The sequence below is a fragment of the Podarcis tiliguerta genome, assembly GCF_965153285.1.
Source record: "Podarcis tiliguerta genome assembly, chromosome: 17".
In the NCBI taxonomy this organism is placed as follows: Eukaryota; Metazoa; Chordata; class Lepidosauria; order Squamata; family Lacertidae; genus Podarcis; species Podarcis tiliguerta.
The window spans coordinates 35,517,444-35,537,648 of record NC_139550.1 but is presented as its reverse complement, the minus strand read 5'-3'; the positions used below and the strand labels follow the sequence as shown (position 1 = coordinate 35,537,648).

Genomic DNA, 20,205 nt, shown 5'->3' with positions numbered 1-20,205 from the left:
ATGCTGTGACTATCCAGGAAAAAATTCGGGTCATGGTGGAAAACTTGCTTAACATTAGCACTGTATGTAAGATCAATGAAAAAGGAAGATTACTATTGAAAATTATTACAAAAAAGATGGGAAGGTTAAACAACAAGTGCCAAGTTATTATAAAAAAATTAATCCTATTATATGCTCTCATTTGACACATTGCAATCCTCTGGTTACACCATTTACAAGACATCACTAGGCCACAGAGGTTACAGAAGATGACAATTAAAATCATTGAGTGAAAGGCGGTGGGTGGCAAAACTTTCCTATGAAGAAAGGCTTAAGAGTTATTTAAGTTTACAAAAGTCAATGACAAAGGCTTTGTAAAATTATGAATTGTGTGAAGAAGGAAGAAAAATAAATTACTTTCTTGATATATCAACATTCCCATGTCCTTGTTGAGAAGGCACTTTGAAGGTTGCTGAACAGCACAAGCCAAAAGGGTCTTATTGTGCTCATTGTCTGGTTTGTGGACTTCCCAGTGGCATCTTGTTGGTCACTGTGATAACAGCATGCTGGATTAGAGGGGCCTTCAGTATGATGTACCAAGGCTTTTATGATGTTCTATGTTCTGGCACAGGCTCTGCTTCATCCAGATGTGATGGGGTTGTGTGTAAATAATAATCACCATCATATTTATTACCTGTCCTTTACCAGAAGGCCCTGGGGCAGGTTACAAAAATCTAAAATACAGCATTAAAAACAATTTAAAACATGTGGCAGATGGGATGGGAAGCTATATGCAGCAGTATTGGCACACATGGATTAATCTGCTTTGGTGAAGACATCGAACTTGATTACTTTCAGATCTATTCCGGTGCTGTGATTCTATGGATATTGCTAAATCAACTGCGGCAAAACCCCACTGGCTTCACTGCAAACTTAGTGTGATGAATCATGGCAAACACCAAGCTCATTTACACCTTTAAAGTGGATGCTAAATGGGATTTATGGGTGTGTACACATTCTTTTTGTCATTATACCACATTATTTTGCACAGCTCTCCCACCACCAACACTCACTTCTTGCACACATACAATACTGTCAAAAGTCAGTGGACTTCAAGCCAGCTCCAGGCCATTTATCACACAGCTCTACTTCTCTTAAAAATGCTGTGTCACAGGACAATTTGCAGAGTCATGTTTTCTCCAAGAGCTGTGGCCTGCTGAGTCAGTAAAGCAGGGTGTGTTAACACAAGGTTTCTGTGCCAAAGAAATGGGGTGTCTTATCTGCATCGGCAGCTGGAGGTGGAAGGTAAACCGCAAAACTTATGCTGACCCCTGCAGGGCATAGCTGAGCATAACTACCTACTTAGAAAGCAAATCCTGAAAGAAAAATAGAAGAAAGTCTGAAGTAGAAACAAACTAGCTTAAAAGGCGTTTAAAAGTTAGAGCTCCTTAGGCTCACACAAAATGGTCTGTGCTATTCCTGACAATTCCCTAATCCCTCATGTTCCATTCACAAGCTTCTTTTAAAACTTCTGCCTTTTTCAAAAGCTACTTGCCATGAAAGCACAAGTGTGGTGGGGTATGGAAGAGATGTGCTGTCCAAACCTTCATTCTCTCTAAAGGCTATACAGGCAGCACAAGAGATACCAGAACAATCCAGGCATATTCAGCAACAATACCCACAATAGCATGATTTACTTCAGTGACCAAACTCGGATGGCTTTCTGGACTCCCAAACTTTTGGTCCAAAGATAATAATTTACTGCAAGTTTAGCTGTTTCTGGAGGAAAAGATGCTTTATATTTCCACCAGAACAGCTGTGCTGAGACACCACATCCCACTTAAGGTGCAGGAAGACATTGTGAAAGGAAGAACTGCAAACATCCGTAAGTTTTAATTTACAAAACAGCAGCAGCAACTGAAAACCTGAATGCACAAATGTAAACTATTTTATCTGTAACAGGAATATTTGTAAGGGAAGAATTCTAAGTAGTGCTAAGGAGACTGCTCTGTCAGTACAAGGATTTATGGTTGACTGATGAAAGGTGGAGACCTTCATGCGGTTCTGGGGGTTCTCTCAAAGTTCAATCCAGCCCCTAATCAGCAAGCTCCCTAGGAATACTTTTTGGATGCAAATCTTTCCCATATGGATTCCCCACTTCATTGTGAGATGGGCAGTTATGACCCTTTTTGTTTCTTGAAATGTCTTTGCTTCCACCTTCACAAATGTTAAGAATGCTTCGGTTTCAATTTGAAAATCAACAGAATACATTTTTTTTAAAAAAAATGCATCAGTTTCAAGATGACTCAAGCTCCTTTTAGACCTCATGTGAGTAGCAGAGGAGGTTTCACAAGTTCAACTGCAGTGCTGTAGTCAATGTGGGAGGGGTCCATTACATAGGACCTTAATGTTCCCACTGTGTTCTCCAGTGCTGGCTGGGTAATGAATATGTGGTCATGACCTGTACAGCCGGTCCTGGATTTTTTGGTTTGGGTCTAGAATTGTAGGGAAGATGGAGGTTCGGACAGTGGACCCTCTTCCCATCATTCCTAACCACTGGCCTTGTCAGCTGGTGACAATGGGAGTTGGGAGTCCCACAAGATCTGGAAGACCATACGCTTTTCATTCCTGTTTTACACATTACGGTAGCATAGTGTGTAAAAAGGGAAAGGACCCCTGGATGGTTAAGTCCAGTCAAATTCAAATACTGGGTGTGGCGCTCATCTCCACTTTCTGGCCGAGGGAGTCGGCGTTTGTCCGCAAGCAGCTTTTCCGGGTCATGTGGCCAGCATGACTAAACCACTTCTGGAGCACTGTGCACATAAACCAGTTTACCTGAGTGCACATAAACACTGTTTACCAGAGTGCCAGAGTGCACATAAACACTGTTTACCTTCCCGACACAGCTGTACCTACTTATCTACTCGCACTGGTATGCTTTCAGACTGCTAGGTTAGCAGGTGCTGGAATAGAGCAACAGGAGCTCACCCCGTTGCACAGATTTTAGCTGCCAACCTTTCGATCAGCAAGCCCAAGAGCTCAGCGGTTTAGACCACAGTGCCACCCACATCCCCTAGCACAGCAGGACAAACTTATGGGAAATGAAGTAGTGCTATAGTATCCACAGCGCACCCAGTAAGTATTATTAATGTTTGAAATATGACTACCCTTAAGACCAAGTAGGAATTAGCTCCCCCTCCCTGTCACACTAGTAATAGCTGGGGTGGTGGTGTTGTTGACCCTTCTTTTGCAATACCCAACTTGGCATACTTGCACAAATCACCTGGAGCTGTTTGGGGTTTTTGTTTTGCAGCCTGTCTCCATAACTCTAGGGCAGAGTGCATGTTCTGAATGGAAAGGTTCCAGGTTCAACCTGTGGCAGCTCCAATTATAAAGGATGTCAGGTAGCCGGAAGACCTCAGCTTGAGACTCTGGGAGCTGATTGACAGAGTAGGCAACACTGGCCAATGCAAACCAAACCAATGGCTTGATAGTAGAGAGTAGGTGGGTGAATGGGTGCCCTGGTCCTGTTTTGCGGCACAGCACTGAATTAATGGCCAGTTGACCCCCTTCTAACACCACAGCTATAATATACAAGTGTATGTCAACTGCCTGAAGGGTGCAACTGGTGTGGAACATGACAACTGACAAGTGCTCCTGAGCACCTGTTGCAGCAGCATCTGTTAAATCTGAATTTTCTAGCCTGGGGGTGGCTAACCTGCAGCCTGCCAGATGTTTTTGGACTACAACTCCCACAATCACTGCCCACAAGCTATGCTGGCTGCGCTGGAGAGCTGCTTCATACACAATACAATTAGGAGGGTGGCATGGAGTGAAATATTCTTGCTAGTTGCTCCCCAGCTTTGGGATTGCACTCCCTATAAAGCAGTCTTCTTCCCCAACATTATGTCCTCCAGAGGTTATGAACATCTTATTATTATGTTCCATAAACCATAAATACACTAATGATGCCATATGTTTTTCGAAAAAATGTAAGGAGCAGGGCTCCAATTACTTGACATATTTCTCCTTGCTATTCATGGCGACAGGCACAATCTCTTCTAGGTACAGATGAGGTTTTACTGAGAACACTCAGATCCATGAGCTGCAAAGTGGTCAGAGCCCTCACCACTGCTATCTAGCAGGAAATGTCTTCTGGAGTCTACTTCTTGTAAGAGAGGCCGGGTCAGCGTCGTTTCTCGAAAGTGCATGTCAGCTGCGGGGAAGACACTGAAGTGTTTCCTTTCCACCAAAGAGGAGTCCCCAGAATAGAAATTTCAAATTTCTGCAAGAGCTGTGCTATGAATTCCAAGAGGGTTGCTTCGGAATCCATTTCAGATCTGTCTTAAGAATAGGAGATTCAATAATCCCCTTTTTGTAAACAACACACTATCTGGGTATATGACCAATTATAGAGTAACACAGAACATGGGACACACTGCTGCCTGGATGAGCTTATTGTTTACATTGTTTACATTACAGTGGAGGGATGGAGAGACCAAAAAGAAAGATGACAAGAACAAAGCTGTTAGCAGAAGAATGTACCGTATTTTTCTGTGTATAAGACAATGTTTATGCTAATTTTTTTTTAGTAAAAAATTGGGGCTTGTCTTATACAGGGATGATTAACGCACAGGGGTTAGGGCGGCCTGGGCTCAGGTTCTGGCATAGATGGCTCGGGCTCAGGCCTGACGCAAGTGGCCCAGACAGCCTGGGCTTGGGGGTGGCAGATTGGAGGGGAAGCTTGTGATCACCGAAAAAAACCTCAACAACTTTGCCCAACTTCCCTGACGGCTGCCGATGTTTAAATATACGGTACAGTGGTACCTTGGGTTACAGATGCTTCAGGTTATGCAATTTTGGGTTGCGCACCGCGCCGAATCTGGAAGTACCGGAATGGGTTACTTCTGGGTTTCGGCGCTCATGCAGAAGCACTAAGACGCAGCACTGCGGGTTGCGAATGCTGCGGGTTGCAAACATGCCTCCTGCACGTATCACATTTGCCACCTGAGGTTCCACTCTACTAAATAAACCAGTTCTTTGAATATTTAAGAAAATACCAAAGTTAGATGGCAGACTATGCAGAACTTGATAGACTGACGGGAAGGACCCGAAATCGACGAGATCAGAGATTTATAGAAGATTGGAAAAAGTTTACAGAGTATATGCACAAACTAAGTGAAAATCAAACGCTTGTAAGCTTTAATGAAGCTCTGTAACAAGAAACATTAGAATATGAGTAAAATAAGATTTAATTTATAAAAATATTAGAAGTAAGGTTTTAGAAATGTGTAAGAAATTAAGAAGGGAAGGAGTATCAGCCAAGTTGAGGGAAGTCAAAAAAGGGAATGGATATATATAAAAAAAGATGTATGAATTGTATAAATTTTATATTGGAAAAATTGAATAAAAATTATTTACAAAAAAATAAATAAATACCAAAATTGTTCTGTTTGACATTTAAAATATTGATTTCTTAATTTTGGGTTAAAAAAAAATAGGGGTCGTCTTATACATGGGGGCATCTTATACATGGAAAAATATGGCATACAATGCAGTTGCATGTACTTAGGGTTAGTTTCTGAAGGGGGTGAGGATTAAGGGTAGAATTCAATGCTCTCTTCCAAAGATTCCATCTGTGCAAGGATTGCAGCTTGCCAGATGGAACACTTCCCATCTCCTCTGAACTCACACTGTTCTGGGGGTACTCCTGACATCCCCACAAGGCATTTTCAGGGGGTGAGGAGGGAGAAGAGGGAGGAAAGCACCATTACACAAACAGAAGTCCTTGTTCAGGGCTTTTGCTGATGGGGCTCGTTAGGTGAATCCCACTCTAAAGGTTTGAATGAATTGCTTTACAGAAAAGGTGGACTTTCAGGAGAGACCTGCAAGAGGAAGGTATTTTGTGATGGTGTTCCAGACACAAGGAACAACAAAAGGGAATAGTAGTAGCTTTGCTGAAAGGAGGCGGAGGCCTTCAGGCAATTGTGGGAGACAAGAGGTTATGGAAAAGAGCATATTGTCCAATAAGAGTGGTGAATTATTTTGGCAGCAGAAATCTGGACAGAGGCAAGAGGAATAGGCTAAGACACAGGAAGGCCAGAGAGAGGAAAGTTGCAAGCGCCAATAAGGAAGATGACCGGAGAATGAACTAGAGCTTTAGTCAAGAGGATGGAGATTGAGAAGTATAATTTTCACAATGCCGCCCCGGCAAAACTGATAAGGTTGGATGACAGATTGAATATGGGGTAGCAAATGTACATGGAGTAAGCTAATGCTTCTTGCCAAATCAACAGGATCAAGGGATAAAGAACAATCAATGAGTGGATAGCCTGGGAAGAAAGTTGAGATGCTTAGTTTTAAACATACTGAGTTTGAGAGAGAGGTAGAACAATCAGATAGGCAGGATCAGAGGGAACGGGAAAGCTCTCAAGTGGAGACGTAGACCGAGGGGTCATGTTTTAAATGAGCCTTCCCCAACCAGGTTCCTTCTAGATGCTGTGGCTAACTGTCAAGTAGGGCTGGGTTGTATATCGATATATTGTCCAAAACCAGTTTGAAGTCTCTATCATGGTATCAGTTTCATAATTTTTGACCTGGCAATATATCACAAATTGTGTGTGTGTGTGTGTGCGCGCGCGCGCAAAAATCACAATGTGGGGAAAACAATGAAGCCAGCTAATGCCTCTACATAGCTCCATCCTTAATTCAAACATTGTGATATATTGATATATTACAATTTTTAGCGGGTGATATACCACAGCGTTGAAAACCAGGTATCACCCAGCCCTACTCCCAAGGATGGTGGGAGGTGCAATCCAAACATCTGGAGGGCACCAACTTGGGAAAGGTTGCTTTAACAGGTGAATTTTTGATACTCTATTTCAGCTTACTTGCTTCCAAAATTATTATTATTATTATTTTGCTGATAAAGAGCGAGCTTCAACTCAAAAGGCACTGGGACTACTGCTTCTGTAATATATTCAGTTTTGTACCTTATAACCATTACAACAGGTTGCATCGAACTAAGTCATACTCAAGAGTAAACCCACTGAAATCAGTGGATGTAAAATTAATCAAGACCATAAATTTTAATGGACCACTAGTGCTAAGAGCTTCCAGCAAACTCCCCCTGCCCCAGGTCCTATGCTCACCCACAAAATCAGCTCTAAGGGGTTGGGACAGATTCTGCAGGCACATCAGGGGAAATGCCCCACTGTGCAAGTGGAAGTCTGCTTGCGTAATGGTGGATTCCCCAATGGGTCAACTCTGACTGTAACTTAGCTTGCTAGAACCCTACTTTTTATTTTCACTAATGGGCAACACCCTTTGATGTGCTATGCATGCAGTGAGAAGAGAGCTGCTTTCTCCTCTTTGCTCAGTACTCATGAGACAGCACAAAAAGGAGCAGGCAAGGAAAAATTATTATAATGACACCATTAACTCTGCCCTCACTGGTGTGTTCTTGGGTCTCAGTTCCACTTCCTGCCTCTGGCTGGTAGACTATCTCCTGCTCAGACTGAAAATACAGTAAACTGAGATGGGGGGAAAATGAAGCAGGGAAAAGGAGTGTAAAGGGAAGCAGCAACCAGGTCAAAGAAATGGTAGCATCCTTGGGAGGCGGAGCAGTCTGCTTCCTGCCATCTTCAGCAATGAAGGTGCCAGTGGGTCCCCATGCCTGATCATCTTATGCCTGCTGGGCGTTAGGATTTGTCCTCCCACTGCAGGCAACCCAATATTAGTCAACAAGTATTACAGCAACGTCAACGATCAAATCTAAATACTGGTATCTGGTGTCAGATGTAAAATACTATACCCAATATTCTGCAAATATGCAATCTTAACATTTGCAGGAGGAGAACTTTTGAGGACGGGGATTTGTTTCAGCTCTAGTGCCGCCTGCTGTCCAATCTCTAAAAGGAAGACCCGTCAGCAGGCAGGACTTACCCACAGCCCGGAACAAGCAGGCCCCATCTTCCTTCATCTGTTTTATGATGAACCCTTTCTTCTCTCTCAGCGCCTTCTCGAACCTGTGTTCCTGCTGGTGACAGGAGGGGCAGATGTCAGCAAGTTAGACGGCAACCCCATCCCCCAAACCAGAAAGGGTGACATATCCTACTCTTTCTCCAGTTCCCCATATGGCAACCCAAACATGGGGCACCAGGTTTAAAATCCACAATTGGAATAGAAAGGGTTACCCCCATGCATGGCTCCACTGTGCCCCCTAGAGGCTGACCCATGCAAAGAGACGGCCATTATTATAGCCCCTGGGCTTATCAATGGAGACACCACGGGATCCCAACAGTGATCCAACCATGGCAGTTTTAATGCGGGATGATACTGGACTTCCATGCCCACAACACAGTCATAGGAGAAGTCTCAGCAACTTCTGCAAGCTCATTTGGCACAAGGCTCTCATCCAGAGAAATATACATTTGGCAATATGTCTATAATATGTGCAGACGCTTTGTGTTTTTTAAGAGGAGCATTACAATATCATGCTTGGTTGCACAAATGCCCCTTCCACATTTCCATGCTCAAGATGCCCCACACACCTATAATCCAATCTCAGCGCTCTTCACCAAAAATGCATCGACTACAAGAGTAAGGAAAATATATTATTTTAATATCTCATCCCAGTTTTGTTACTGTTTGCTTTGAAAATTAATAAAAATCCATTTAAAATCCCAAAGAGGGTCTTCCTCACAGTGCCAGACAGGAAGCAGTATTTGTGCAAACTGCTTCATTACTGAATCAAGATTAAAGATATTTAATTCCTCACTACAAAGCTTTACAGACTTGGCCTTACAGTATGAAAGTTGCAACTTTTACGATTATGCCCCAAGGTGTGTTGAGCTGTGATAAATATTAAAAGGACTCTTTTCAGAACTAGTTTCTCTCTTTTTTGGCATTCTATTAGGTCAGATCTGACTGTATGTATGCAAGCAGCTGCATTTAGCCAGGAGGGAAAATCTAGAATTCTGCATTACGACCAATACTCCAAGGATGCTGGGCAAGAACTACTTATTTCAATGGGCTGGCTCAGGAGAAGACATCCCTGTGGACCACTGAATCTTAGAAGGCTTAATACTAATCCCCTTCAACAACTTACACTAGAACAGCTCAGAACTTGTCAGAACTTCCCAAAGAAAAGTACACTTGTGTTTTCTGGCTCAAATGATTGTGCTGCCATCTTCTGGCAACAAGTGGACACGCATGCCCATAGGCTGCCAAGCTGTTCTTCCAGAGCTCCCCTTCTTAGCAAAGCTCAGCCTTCCTTGTCCCTGTTATCACATTTTCTACACATAAATTGAATAACTGGTGTGAGGAGAACCATTAGTGGTATTTGGGGTTCTGGAAAAAGACAAGGAAGATGTGCTGTGTGGTGCTCTTTCCAAGCATTTTGTACAGGGCAGACAATATACTTGGTCATCTGGATCAACTTGACAGTATCCAGAAAATCAAAGAGCAAGGGAACAAAAAGAGCATCAAACACAACAAACTCCCCATGAATTTCACAGACAGGTAATGTAAAGCAGACAAGCATTTTCACCTCCTTATTACAATGGAGGCTGGAGACAGTGTTTTGACTGAGACTGCTTGTGAGGTTGTGGATGAGACTAATTTTGAGCTAAAATGTCCAAGCTCATAGCTTATTCTATTAACTGCTGCACTAGCAGACCAGGTCTAACCCCCCCCCAACTCTCCCCCCCCCACAACCTATACAATGCAAATCATAGAGAGCAGATTTATTAAATGATTCATAAAATATCTTTCAGGGCAACATCGTCTTGCATAAATAGAAAGCTGTCTAGATTGTCCCAGTACCCATAATACACTTTTGTATATTTGGGGGGGGGGGGGGCTACAACAGCTTTAGCTCATTTTTCATACCAACCACCACTCTGGAAATTTTCACAATGACACTTTTATAACCAAGTGTTCAAAATTCGCCAGGCGCCAAGTGCATTTTGTACCTTGCTTTCGATCACTTGCGACCAAGTGAAGAGGTCTGGGCACTAGGATAACGGCTGACGTCTCCATCTGGAGACACATGTCTGGGGATCCTTGGATCTTGCCTGTTTTCACATCCTAACAGCACATCCTTTAGAATTCTATTCGTGATATTTTATCTGCACAAGCAGAACAAATTTCAGGAACCAAAAAGTTGCATTGAAAAATACAACTTTCAAGCCATCTGCCCCCAAAATGGCAACTAGATGTTCCATTTTGGAGACTGTAACCCCGGTTTAAGGAGCCATTTGGTGCCTAGATTATATATCTAAGTTTCTAACACTGTTTACAACCTATGTTACTGCCTAGAAAACTGGGTTGAGCCATAAGCAGAACATCTTAATGTTATTTTAAATGCACACATGCAAACTACCCTGAGATCATTTATGAAGGCTTAAAAATTGAATAAATACATAAACCATCTCAGAGTTCTGACAAACGTTTAGGCTATTTCACAACAGCTGCACAGAGAAATGTTGCTACTTTCAGAAAGGGTAATGAAAGATGCAACTCAACAGGTTGCACACAGCATGCTCATTATGTGAGCATGAAAATCGCTGAAAATTTTCAAATTTAATTACCTCAATTACAGGAACTAAGGCATACTTTAAAAAAAAAACAAAGAAAAGAAAAATAAACTTCATTTAACAGAAACTAAATCTCTGTCTCTTCACAACTATGAGAGCTGAATGAGTTTTTTTTTCCCCTTCCAGTGAAAGTTCAGATTCTTAGGATTGTAGAAGATATTCTGACTTTGGTAATCCAGATCACAATCTCTTCCCCAGACCTTCACAAAACTTTTGCAGAAAACTGCTAGTGTACACAGACAACTGAATGATGAACTTCTTGCAACTTGGAAATATTTAGACAAGTATATATCTTTGAGACCTGAAAAGCATTCTACCATCAAAATCTAGCAGCACAGTAATAATAAATATGTTGAACTATGCAGAAAGAGAGACACAACCCCAAATTTTCCAGTACAGGGACTATTTTAGACTTCTCCATTCTGAATTTCACAACAGCACCTGCTCATTCACACCACACAGTGCATGTGTATTCCTCCCACGATCTATGTAAGGCACTGCATATTTACAGAATCAGGCAACAGCTGCTCCCTATTTCTTACTAAGCAGGTGGAACACACTTCTTTCATTGACTAACAGAAATAATATAAACATCATATGCGGCCCCAAAAGCTCTTCCATAAAAGCTTTTCTGAACAAAACAAACTCTCATTTTCTGTCCTTCCTTCCAGTGGTTGTTTTTCACTCTGGCTAAATTATGTTTGCTATTCTTTTAAAAAGCTCTCCTCACCCCACCTTTGCCTTTGCATGAGTTCACAGTTAAAATGGGTAGAGTATTTGATTTTCTGCTGGGACTATTTAGGAATGAATGCCTAGAGTATTTCAGATTCCTGAGCTCTCAGCCCTCACCTATGGATGATTCACTTCAGCTACCTGCCGTGTTTTGGAAGTGTGTGTATTAATCACCCACTTCCTCTGATGAACAACAGTCCCACATTGCTTCAACACACTAATAAATAAACCTGACTAACAAGTCCTCAACTTCAGAGTCCTTGCATATCCAATTATAGTTCCCAGGCATGTGGCTACTCCATGTTTTAAGGATATACAACTGCCTTTCACAATTATGTGGAACACTGGCAAAACTCAGCAACCACAGTCTGAGAATGAATTCTCAGAACAAAGCTAACACCTTGCCAGTCTCCCATTCATTTCAATTGATGCCATTTCTGTCCAGATACCACCCAAGCAAGTTCAAATTTCCTATGTGCTCTCTTCGATACAGCACTTTAAAGTGCATCCTATTATGTTAATGGACTACGGGCAGTGTTTTGCCATGTTGTTTGGCCTATATATTTCTTTTTAAAAAACATAGCTGGCCAAAGGGGCCAACCCAGATCAGGAATGGCATTGGGGAAGGGGAGGCTTTAGGTTTTTCCGTCTGCCACAGTTCCAGTCAGAAGAACTGGGCTACACCTTTCTGCTATTTGTCAAAAAAAGAAGCAAGCTTCTACACCAGTTATTTGAAAAAAAAACAACAAAACAAAAAACACCAAGGCAAAATCATGAGCCTTATGCCTACTTTGGCCCTGAATTCAGAACATTGGAGCAATGAGAGGAATTCAGTGATTACCATGGAACTTTATTTGTCTTGAAGACGTGTCAGAATCTGACCATCTTCATGTCACATATTCCCCCCACAGAAAGTATTTTCATGTAGGAAGAAACAATTATAAAACCCACTAACATATATTGCATGGTGATGGTAAACACATAAAACACACACACTGTGGCTACATTCACACATTGTGCCAAACCATGATTTTGTGAGGCATGAATGAGCCTAGCCTCCTCCTAAGCTCATACTCCCTCCCCTTTCCTTCTGTGTAGCCAGGAGGAGGTGTTGTAAAGCTGAACTCTTTCTCCTACATGCGGAAGAAAAGGGGATTGGGAGAGGCAAAGTGCAAAGTGCAAATCTGGGAGGAGCTAGGTTCATTCACATCTCATAGCTAAATAAATGCACATGCTACAATGCACCAATTAGCTCATAAAACAGACGCGTTCAGCTACCACACTTAATTATCTACTATACTCAAAGTCTTTATATCTAAAGACAAGTGATCTGTGGATTGAACCTAGAACCTTCTGCATGCAAAGAAGATGCTCTAGCACTGAGCTCTGGCTGTCCCCCAAGCATGCAAACTTCTCACACAGGCTTGCATTTGGAGGCTAGGATTCACCAAGCAGGGAATTATTTTCAAGTGACTATGACACACGGGCCAAACCCCACTCTTTAACCATTTTTCGCACCCTCCTCCTCAACAACATAGCATTCAAATAACTCTTTATCCACAGCTATTGTGCGCTCACTACACGACAGTCACATACTATGACAGCTTGGGGTGCTAGTGCCACATGTGCAAGCTGACCTTCAGAACCCTGCACACTGTAGAGAAAAAAACTCCCTGAACCTGTAGGTGTGAACATCTCTGGTGGACATGCAAGAGCAAGATAGTTGGGACAACTAGGTGAAGGCAAACACTTCTTTCTACACAGTGTTGTACTGTGTTAAGATGGAATCTGACTGAATACTACATAAGATTATAACTAGCTGGTAACAGCAGCAATTAAGCGTCCTGAGATGTTTAAGGCTCTATAGGTCAAAACAAGGCATAGGCAAACTCTGGCCCTCCAGATGTTTTGGAACTACAATTCCCAATGTCCCCAGCTAACAGAACCAGTGGTCAGGGATGATGGGAATTGTAGTCTCAAAACATCTGGAGGGCCAGAGTTTGCCTATGCCTGGTCAAAACCAACACTTTGAATTGGGCCCAGAAACTAATTGGCAGTCAATTAGTCAGGCCAGGATCAGACCTTGCCCTGGTGAGCCATTTGGCTGCAGCCACACATATAACACATTGCAGTAATCTAATCTAGAGGTTACCAAAGCATAGACAACAGAAGTTAGGCTACTCCTGTCCAGATAGGGGCACAGCTGGGCCATCAACCAAAGCTGATAGAAGACACTACACACCATTGAGGCCACCTGAGACTCAAGCAACAGCAATGGATTCAGACGTATGCCTTCAAGGTGGTCTTCAGTGCTACTAGGTAGGCTCGATGGTGAGCCCTCAACAGTGTTGGACTGCATTCATTTCCTCCATTCGTATTTGAGCAGTCTCTGAGCTTGTTTCCTTGCCCTAAGCTAGAGTATACCAGGGAGCCAAACAGGCTCCATGAACCAGGAGAAGGCACTCAGAGGCGATCGTGTCAATGTCCTAACCATTTGGCTGTTCTAGAGGTCAGCCAGGACTTCAACAGGACCACCAGTCATATCAGCTGGAAAATCTCCCAGAGCTGTTTGGAAACCCATTATATCCACCAGTCTCTAAGAGCAAACCATCCTAGTAAGTACCACATCTCTGTAGAGCGGAAAAGATGATCAAAGCCTAAATCTCAACAGGAAGTGATTTGACCATGACAAGGGACTGATGTCAATATCTCCTACTTTCAGATCACCATCTTCCTTCCTAGTTGAGAAAACAAGGTCCAGAGTGTGGCAGGCCACATGCGTTGGGCCGATGGCATTTTTAGACAGCCCCATGGTTCTCATGGCAGCCATGAAGTCCTAAGCCACCCCAGAGTTGCCTTGGCATGGATGTTGATGTCCCCCAGAACCAATAGTCTGGGCGTTCTCAACACTGCCACTGCCACTAGCTCTGTCAGGGAGACTGGAGTGCAGCAAGGCAGGCAGTAAACTAGCAGAATCCCTCATCTGTCACAATTGCTCAATGCCAGGAACACACATTCTAGATCCCTCCCCCAACTGGACAGAAACAGAGAGAATGAATTTCTACAGCAACTCCCTGACCCTTAAGTTTGGCCTGATACTGCACAGAGTATCCAGGTGGGCACAGCTGGGTGAGACCAACTCACCTACCCAGGTCTCAGTGATACAGAGCAGATCAGCCTCCTCATCCATAAGCAGATCATGAGAGGTCTTATTCAGAGCCAACTTGGTATTCAGCAACAGCAGCCACAGACTTGAGGGGTAGCTGATAGGACAACTGCAATTCCCAAGGTTGGAGGAGGGACTGGAAGATGCTGTCTGCTGAGCTTGGGCAGGTTGCAAAAACAGTGTATCAAGGAACTAATTGCAGTATATGGCCTCAAGAACTATGTGTGATGCAGGCCTCGCTCTGAGATTATCTCCTCTCGTGTGTCCCATCACAACTGCTGGCAAACCCACTGGGGAAATGTTAGGAGCAATACCTAATCAATACAGCAAAAGCACTGCCAAAAGCACTCACAGCGGCTGTTCTGTAGCATAGAACTCCCTTCCCTGGAGAGTCAGAATGAAAGTGTTTTCCAGAGCAAGGGTGAATTACTCACATATGCCCATTTATCATTTGATGTGAGGATCTACCACCACAGATCAATTGTCACAAAACTTAGCATTCTAACCCACTGAAGTAGCCTCAGACACACTTCAAATGAGGCAGTGCACACTGTGAGGTCATCAAGAGCAATCTGCATGTGATTCTACACTACTCACAGTTGTTGCTGACATCCCAGTCATAGGCATGCATCATAAGGAAATATGTTTCCTTATGATGACTGTGAGGTCATCAGGAGCAATCCCATGTGATTCCACCTCAGGCTTGCTATTTGATAGGTCTGCCCTGAAACCATTTTGCCCCTCCCCCACCCAACACTGCACATTTCTACACTACTCACAGTTGTTGCTGACATCCCAGTCATGGGCATGCATCATAAGGAAATATGATAACTAGGTTGGGGTTGTCAACATAAAGCAGCTGGTGTGAGGTGCCAAGCTGGCCCTTGTCATTGTTTAACTGAATCATATACATAGATTTTCTGTAAATATTTGTAATAGCTTTCGATTTGACATTTTTAATATAAATTACTTGCTCTGAGCATTTGGGTATGGCAACATAAACATTTACCAATAAAACAGAAAACATAATCTGGCTTCTTTTTCAGAACACAAAAATGTTGTACCTTTCTGAAGCAATTTGCTTAGCTGCCCTATTCTTAAATATAAGATTTTCCCCACTGCCCAGTATTCAGGCCAAATCCATCATGCTACAATTTAAAACAGCTGCATTCCTTTTTCCTCTATAGCAGTGGGAAATGGTTTTTCACTCACTTTATTGCCGCATCTGGCAGAATCTTAAGCTAAATTCCAAACCATCAAGAATTCTGTTTCAACCATTTGACATCTGGATTTTACATCACACCCCCCCCCCAAAAAAAAAACCAGGATGGTGGTGCTAGCTATTCCAAGTCTGCCTATGATCATTTGCCACGTTAATTGCAGACTCAACGTCCGCTTCTAGACTGGACTGCCAGGTCAAAATGTTTAGAAGACACTGAAAAGGCAATTTAAGAGTATGTCCCAGAATCCTCTGCAGCACACAAGGTTTTTGTGGCCAATATATAGATGTAGAAAGTGTTTTCTGAAGATAAGAAAACTTGAAGAGGTTTGCTGAAGAACCGGGGGGCGGGGGGCTGTGGCCCTCCTGATGTTGGGATTCCAAATCCCATCAGCGAGGCCAGAGGTGAGGAAAGATGGGAACTGTAGTTCAGCAGCATCTGGAAGGATCACAGGTTAGCTACCCCAGTAGTAACTATCTCAAGCTAGCTTACAAAAGCATTTTTCTGCAGGGGGCCTGAGAAATAATTCCCTTGTTTTCAGCTGCTCTTAAAGTCATCTGAAATATTTTCCTTCTTCCCTCCCTCCCTCCCTGCAAGCTTGGGATCATGACCTTGTGGGATACAGCAGTAGCTTAATATAAAGGACAATCTGCTTCTGAGTAGACCAAGAGGTTCCCTTTCCTATAATAGTTTACCAACAGGATCAGAACACCCAATATTAGCCATCAACAAATGACAGTTTGCTGCAGACAACAATGTCCTAAGCCATACTTAACAGTGAGACCAAACTAGGAGTGATCTAGGAACCTACCTGCATGGAATAGCCACAGACCTACATGGGGGTGGGGTGGGGGCTCAAACCTCCGTGATCATGCACCAAATCCAGCCTCCAATTTTCCAAATAAAGGTTCTCTGTAGGAAGTCCAGAAGTCAGTCCTGTGCTCAAGACCCTAGAGAGCCACTGCCAGTCCAAGGAAACAATACCGGGGCTGGATGGGCTGACTTAATACAAGTCAGTTTCATGTATCTGCATGCCACTCTTGCAGAAAACCTTATTTCTTCCAGCACACATATTTCCTCAGCCTGCCAGTTCTCAAAACAGACTCTTCTCCCCATAGTTATTCATCTCCCAAATGTCTTTACAAACAAAACTGTAATCAAGCATAGAGACCCCCCCCCAACCTTCTAAATTGGACCCTCTCCACACCTACTCTATAACTTTCGAGCTAAGCAAATCCAATTTCTTCACAGAAACAAGTTTCTCTCGAGCAAAGATCCCACCCCTTTCTGAATGTAATACTTCCATTTTTAGTATCAAAAGGTTGCCTGGAGTCACAGGATGGAAGATGCCATTTCTATACACACAAAGGCCCCATCAATCCTTCCTTCTCAAAGATGACCTCAGGTGTCACAACTACAAGCTAAAATGCAATGTAACCCAACAGAGAATAATTCTTTGGTTCCCTTTTGTATTCCATACCATACCCAGACCCTGTATTCATTCCAGTGTTTCTACCTACAACTATAAAACAAGGGTTCCTGTTTTAACTCACAGCACTGAACTGAAAGATTTCCTCTAACCTTTCCTCAAAGAGAGATCCCCATCTCTCTCTTGTCCCCTAAGGTAACTTCACATTCTATGTGGGGCTGATGTGCTATGTTATTTTCTTTTCAAACGATGTTCAAACCCTTCTGCATCAATCGGCACATATAAGCAAAATATTTCCCTTCACACCCATTCCCTTTATTTCTCCCACCTGGCTCCATGACATTGTCCCACCCTTAGTAATAGTTAAAAATCTTACAATTGCCAGAGCAAGCCTCCCCCTTTTTCAACCAAAGGGCGATCTTTTCTCTATTAAACAGCTAGGCACCAATAACGCCACATAAAAGGGATTCTGCTTTCTTCTGAGGGAGGCCTCACAATTTAATATGCCGTGTAAGTCACATTCCTGCCAACACAGTGAATCTGCACGCTTCTTCTTTTTTACAAAGGATACCAGAAACCAAACATTACTGGAGAGACACCTCCCCTCTTTTCAATGGGAGCCTTTCAGATTCTGCTTTCACCTGCTCCTAGGGATAACTTCAAACAAATCCAGCCCAAGTGATCCTGTAGGAACCCTCAACTGCGAACCACCCTGGGAACAGCATGGCTAGTTGACATACTACGCTTTGATGTGCACCCATTATATAGCTAAGACCTATTTCAGTGGGAGGGCGCAAAAGGCGTGCATCACGCGAGGTAAATTAAACAATTAAACCATGCACTCCCGATGCCCGGACATCTCCCGCTGTAGGGCAATAGGGAAGCGTTCAGCCCAGCATGAAACGAAGGTGTCAAGCAGCAAGCACCCCCCCCCCCAAAAGCGCGTGGGCTCCATAGGCCTCCGACAGGGTTAAGGACCCCGCCGTCCGCTCCCCACCCCCACGAAGTACCTGCTCCACGGTGGCCGGGTCCATGCTCTCGATGCGGGCCGCCGCTGTCTCGTACTCGTCCTCGCTGTTGTAGCCGGCGCCGGCCTCATCCTGCTCGGGGCTGTTGCCTCCCGCTCCCCCGGGCCCCGCGGCTCCTAGCCCGCCGCCGGACCCTCCGCGCCGCCGCCTCTTGCTGTGTCCGGGGCCGGAGCAGCAGCCGCCCCCGACCCCGCCCCGCGCCTCGGCCACTCCGGGGTCCAGCAGCCCGAGGCCGGGCCCGTCGCCGCCGGCTCCCACTCCGGGGTTGGGCGGCGGGGGGGAGCCGGCGGGGGGCAGCCCCCAGCGGGGCGGCGGAGGCGGCGGCGAGGCCCGGGGACGGGCGCCGCCGCGCCCCGAGTGCGGGTCGCCGGGGCCCACGCCTCCCCCGACGCCTCCGCCGGGGCCTCGCGGGTGCGAGTCGGAGCCCGAGCAGCCTCGCGGGTCCGGACCTCCCACGCCGCCGGGGCCCCCGGGACCCCCCGGGCCGCCCCCTCGGGAGCCAGGCTGGTCCCTATCGCCGTCCCCCGCGGCCGGGCAGGCCTTCTTCTTGGGCAGGATAGTCATGGCGAGGGCGGGAAGGGCCCGGAGACCGGCGGGGAGGGAGGTTCAAGGGGGCGAGGGGTGACAGTTGCCCCGGCGACGAGGGGGCGGGGGGCTCGGACAGGGCGAAGGTGGGTCAAGGGTCGGGGCGGGGAGGAGAAAGAGGAGCGCGTGAGGGGAGGCGGAGGGCCGCGCACCGGGGACGGCGAGGGCCAAGGGGGCCCCGCAGGTTACCCGGATGAGGAGGGCGAAGAAACAGGGTTACCCGGATGAAGAGGGCTCCGCGGGGGAGGTGGAGGGAGGGCAGCCGGCAGCGGGAAGCGGGGGGCTCTCTCTGAGGGAAGCGGGGAAGGCGGCGGCAAATGCCCGGATGGCCGGATCAACCGCAGCGCATCGCTTCCCCGCCGCCGCCGCCGCTCAGTAGGGAGCGCGCCCGTCAGTTCCCCGCCAGGCGCCGGAGCTTCTCCCGAGGAGCCCACACCAGCCGGGTCGGCCTCGTCCCCAATTTCTCCTCAGAGGCTTTCGGGCCTTTCGCGGTCTCCGGAAAGAGACGGCGGCGGCGGTGGCGGCTACTACTACTACGGCCCGTCTGTGGGCCCGGCCTAGTGTCAACATCAACACAGCCGGCCTCTGACCCCGGCGAGCTCGACTTCCGTTTCCACGCCCCCTGGCAACAGGTGAGGCGGGCCTTGGGCAGGCCGTAGCAACCGCGGCTAGCCGCGCGCTCGTTGGCCGGGAGTGACGGATGTCCGTCACTGAGTGGCTGGCGCCGCTGCCGGTCGGGGTGATGTCCCGCCTCTTTCCACTTTCCCTCCTCCCCGTCCCCTTTTTGCGAGAGCGAAGGAGGGAGGCGGGAGTATTGTTCCCCTTCTCAGCATAGCTTGTTCCGATAGGCTAGAGAAAGTAGTTGCCGTTTCTTCATTCGCCGGCGGACACAGACCTGAATCGTGATTGGCTGAAAGTGGCCGGTTACCTCCTATTGGCTTGGAGCATTCCCAGGATCGGAAATTGATAAATTGGACGCGAGTTCCTACAGCTGGTTGGCATATAGAATCTTCTAAAGCTGATTGGTTGATTGGTTCCTAATGTGCCTTATCCCATACAGTTAGGCAGGAATCTGCGTGCTCCAGAAAAGACTTATTTATTATAGCGATTAGATTTTTCTATATAAATTATTGCAATACAGTTGTTAAGATATCTGGCCTCTTTGGGCTCTTAAAAAGCCTTACCTATTGAGGCTGCGACCCCTTTGGGAACAAAAATGAATAATATACCTGTGGGCTTAGGGGGAATCTTCTGCAACGTTTTCTGAGCTCATGCATAGGACTAGAAAACCCATTAAACAAGCATATTATAGCCCAGGTAGCACCATTTGTGATTCTGCTTGTGGCTGGCGGCATTAAAGAGAGATTGATAAATTCGTGGAGAAAAGGACTACAGCTCATGATAGCAAAATGGAACACCCACGTTTAAGAAACAGTTGTACAACAGTTGCAGACAGTGGTAGGGG

At 45.5% G+C, this 20,205-nt stretch overlaps 1 protein-coding gene across 2 annotated transcripts in view; it reads right to left on the bottom strand.

The window, feature by feature from the left end:
- The window catches only part of OTUD5 (OTU deubiquitinase 5), a 45,614-nt gene extending 26,303 nt beyond the window's left edge, over positions 1 to 19,311 (bottom strand). Inside the window, exons 1-2 of one of the 2 annotated variants that reach the window (XM_083420122.1) lie at positions 18,138 to 19,311; positions 7,927 to 8,020 (exon numbers count right to left, since the gene is read on the bottom strand). In XM_083420122.1, coding sequence (XP_083276248.1) covers positions 7,927 to 8,020; positions 18,138 to 18,719 — 676 coding nt within the window. In that variant the 5' untranslated portion in view covers positions 18,720 to 19,311. The remainder of the gene's footprint in view (positions 1 to 7,926; positions 8,021 to 18,137) is intronic. The other variant, XM_083420123.1, reaches the window with a different exon arrangement.
- Between the last annotated feature and the right edge of the window lie 894 nt (positions 19,312 to 20,205).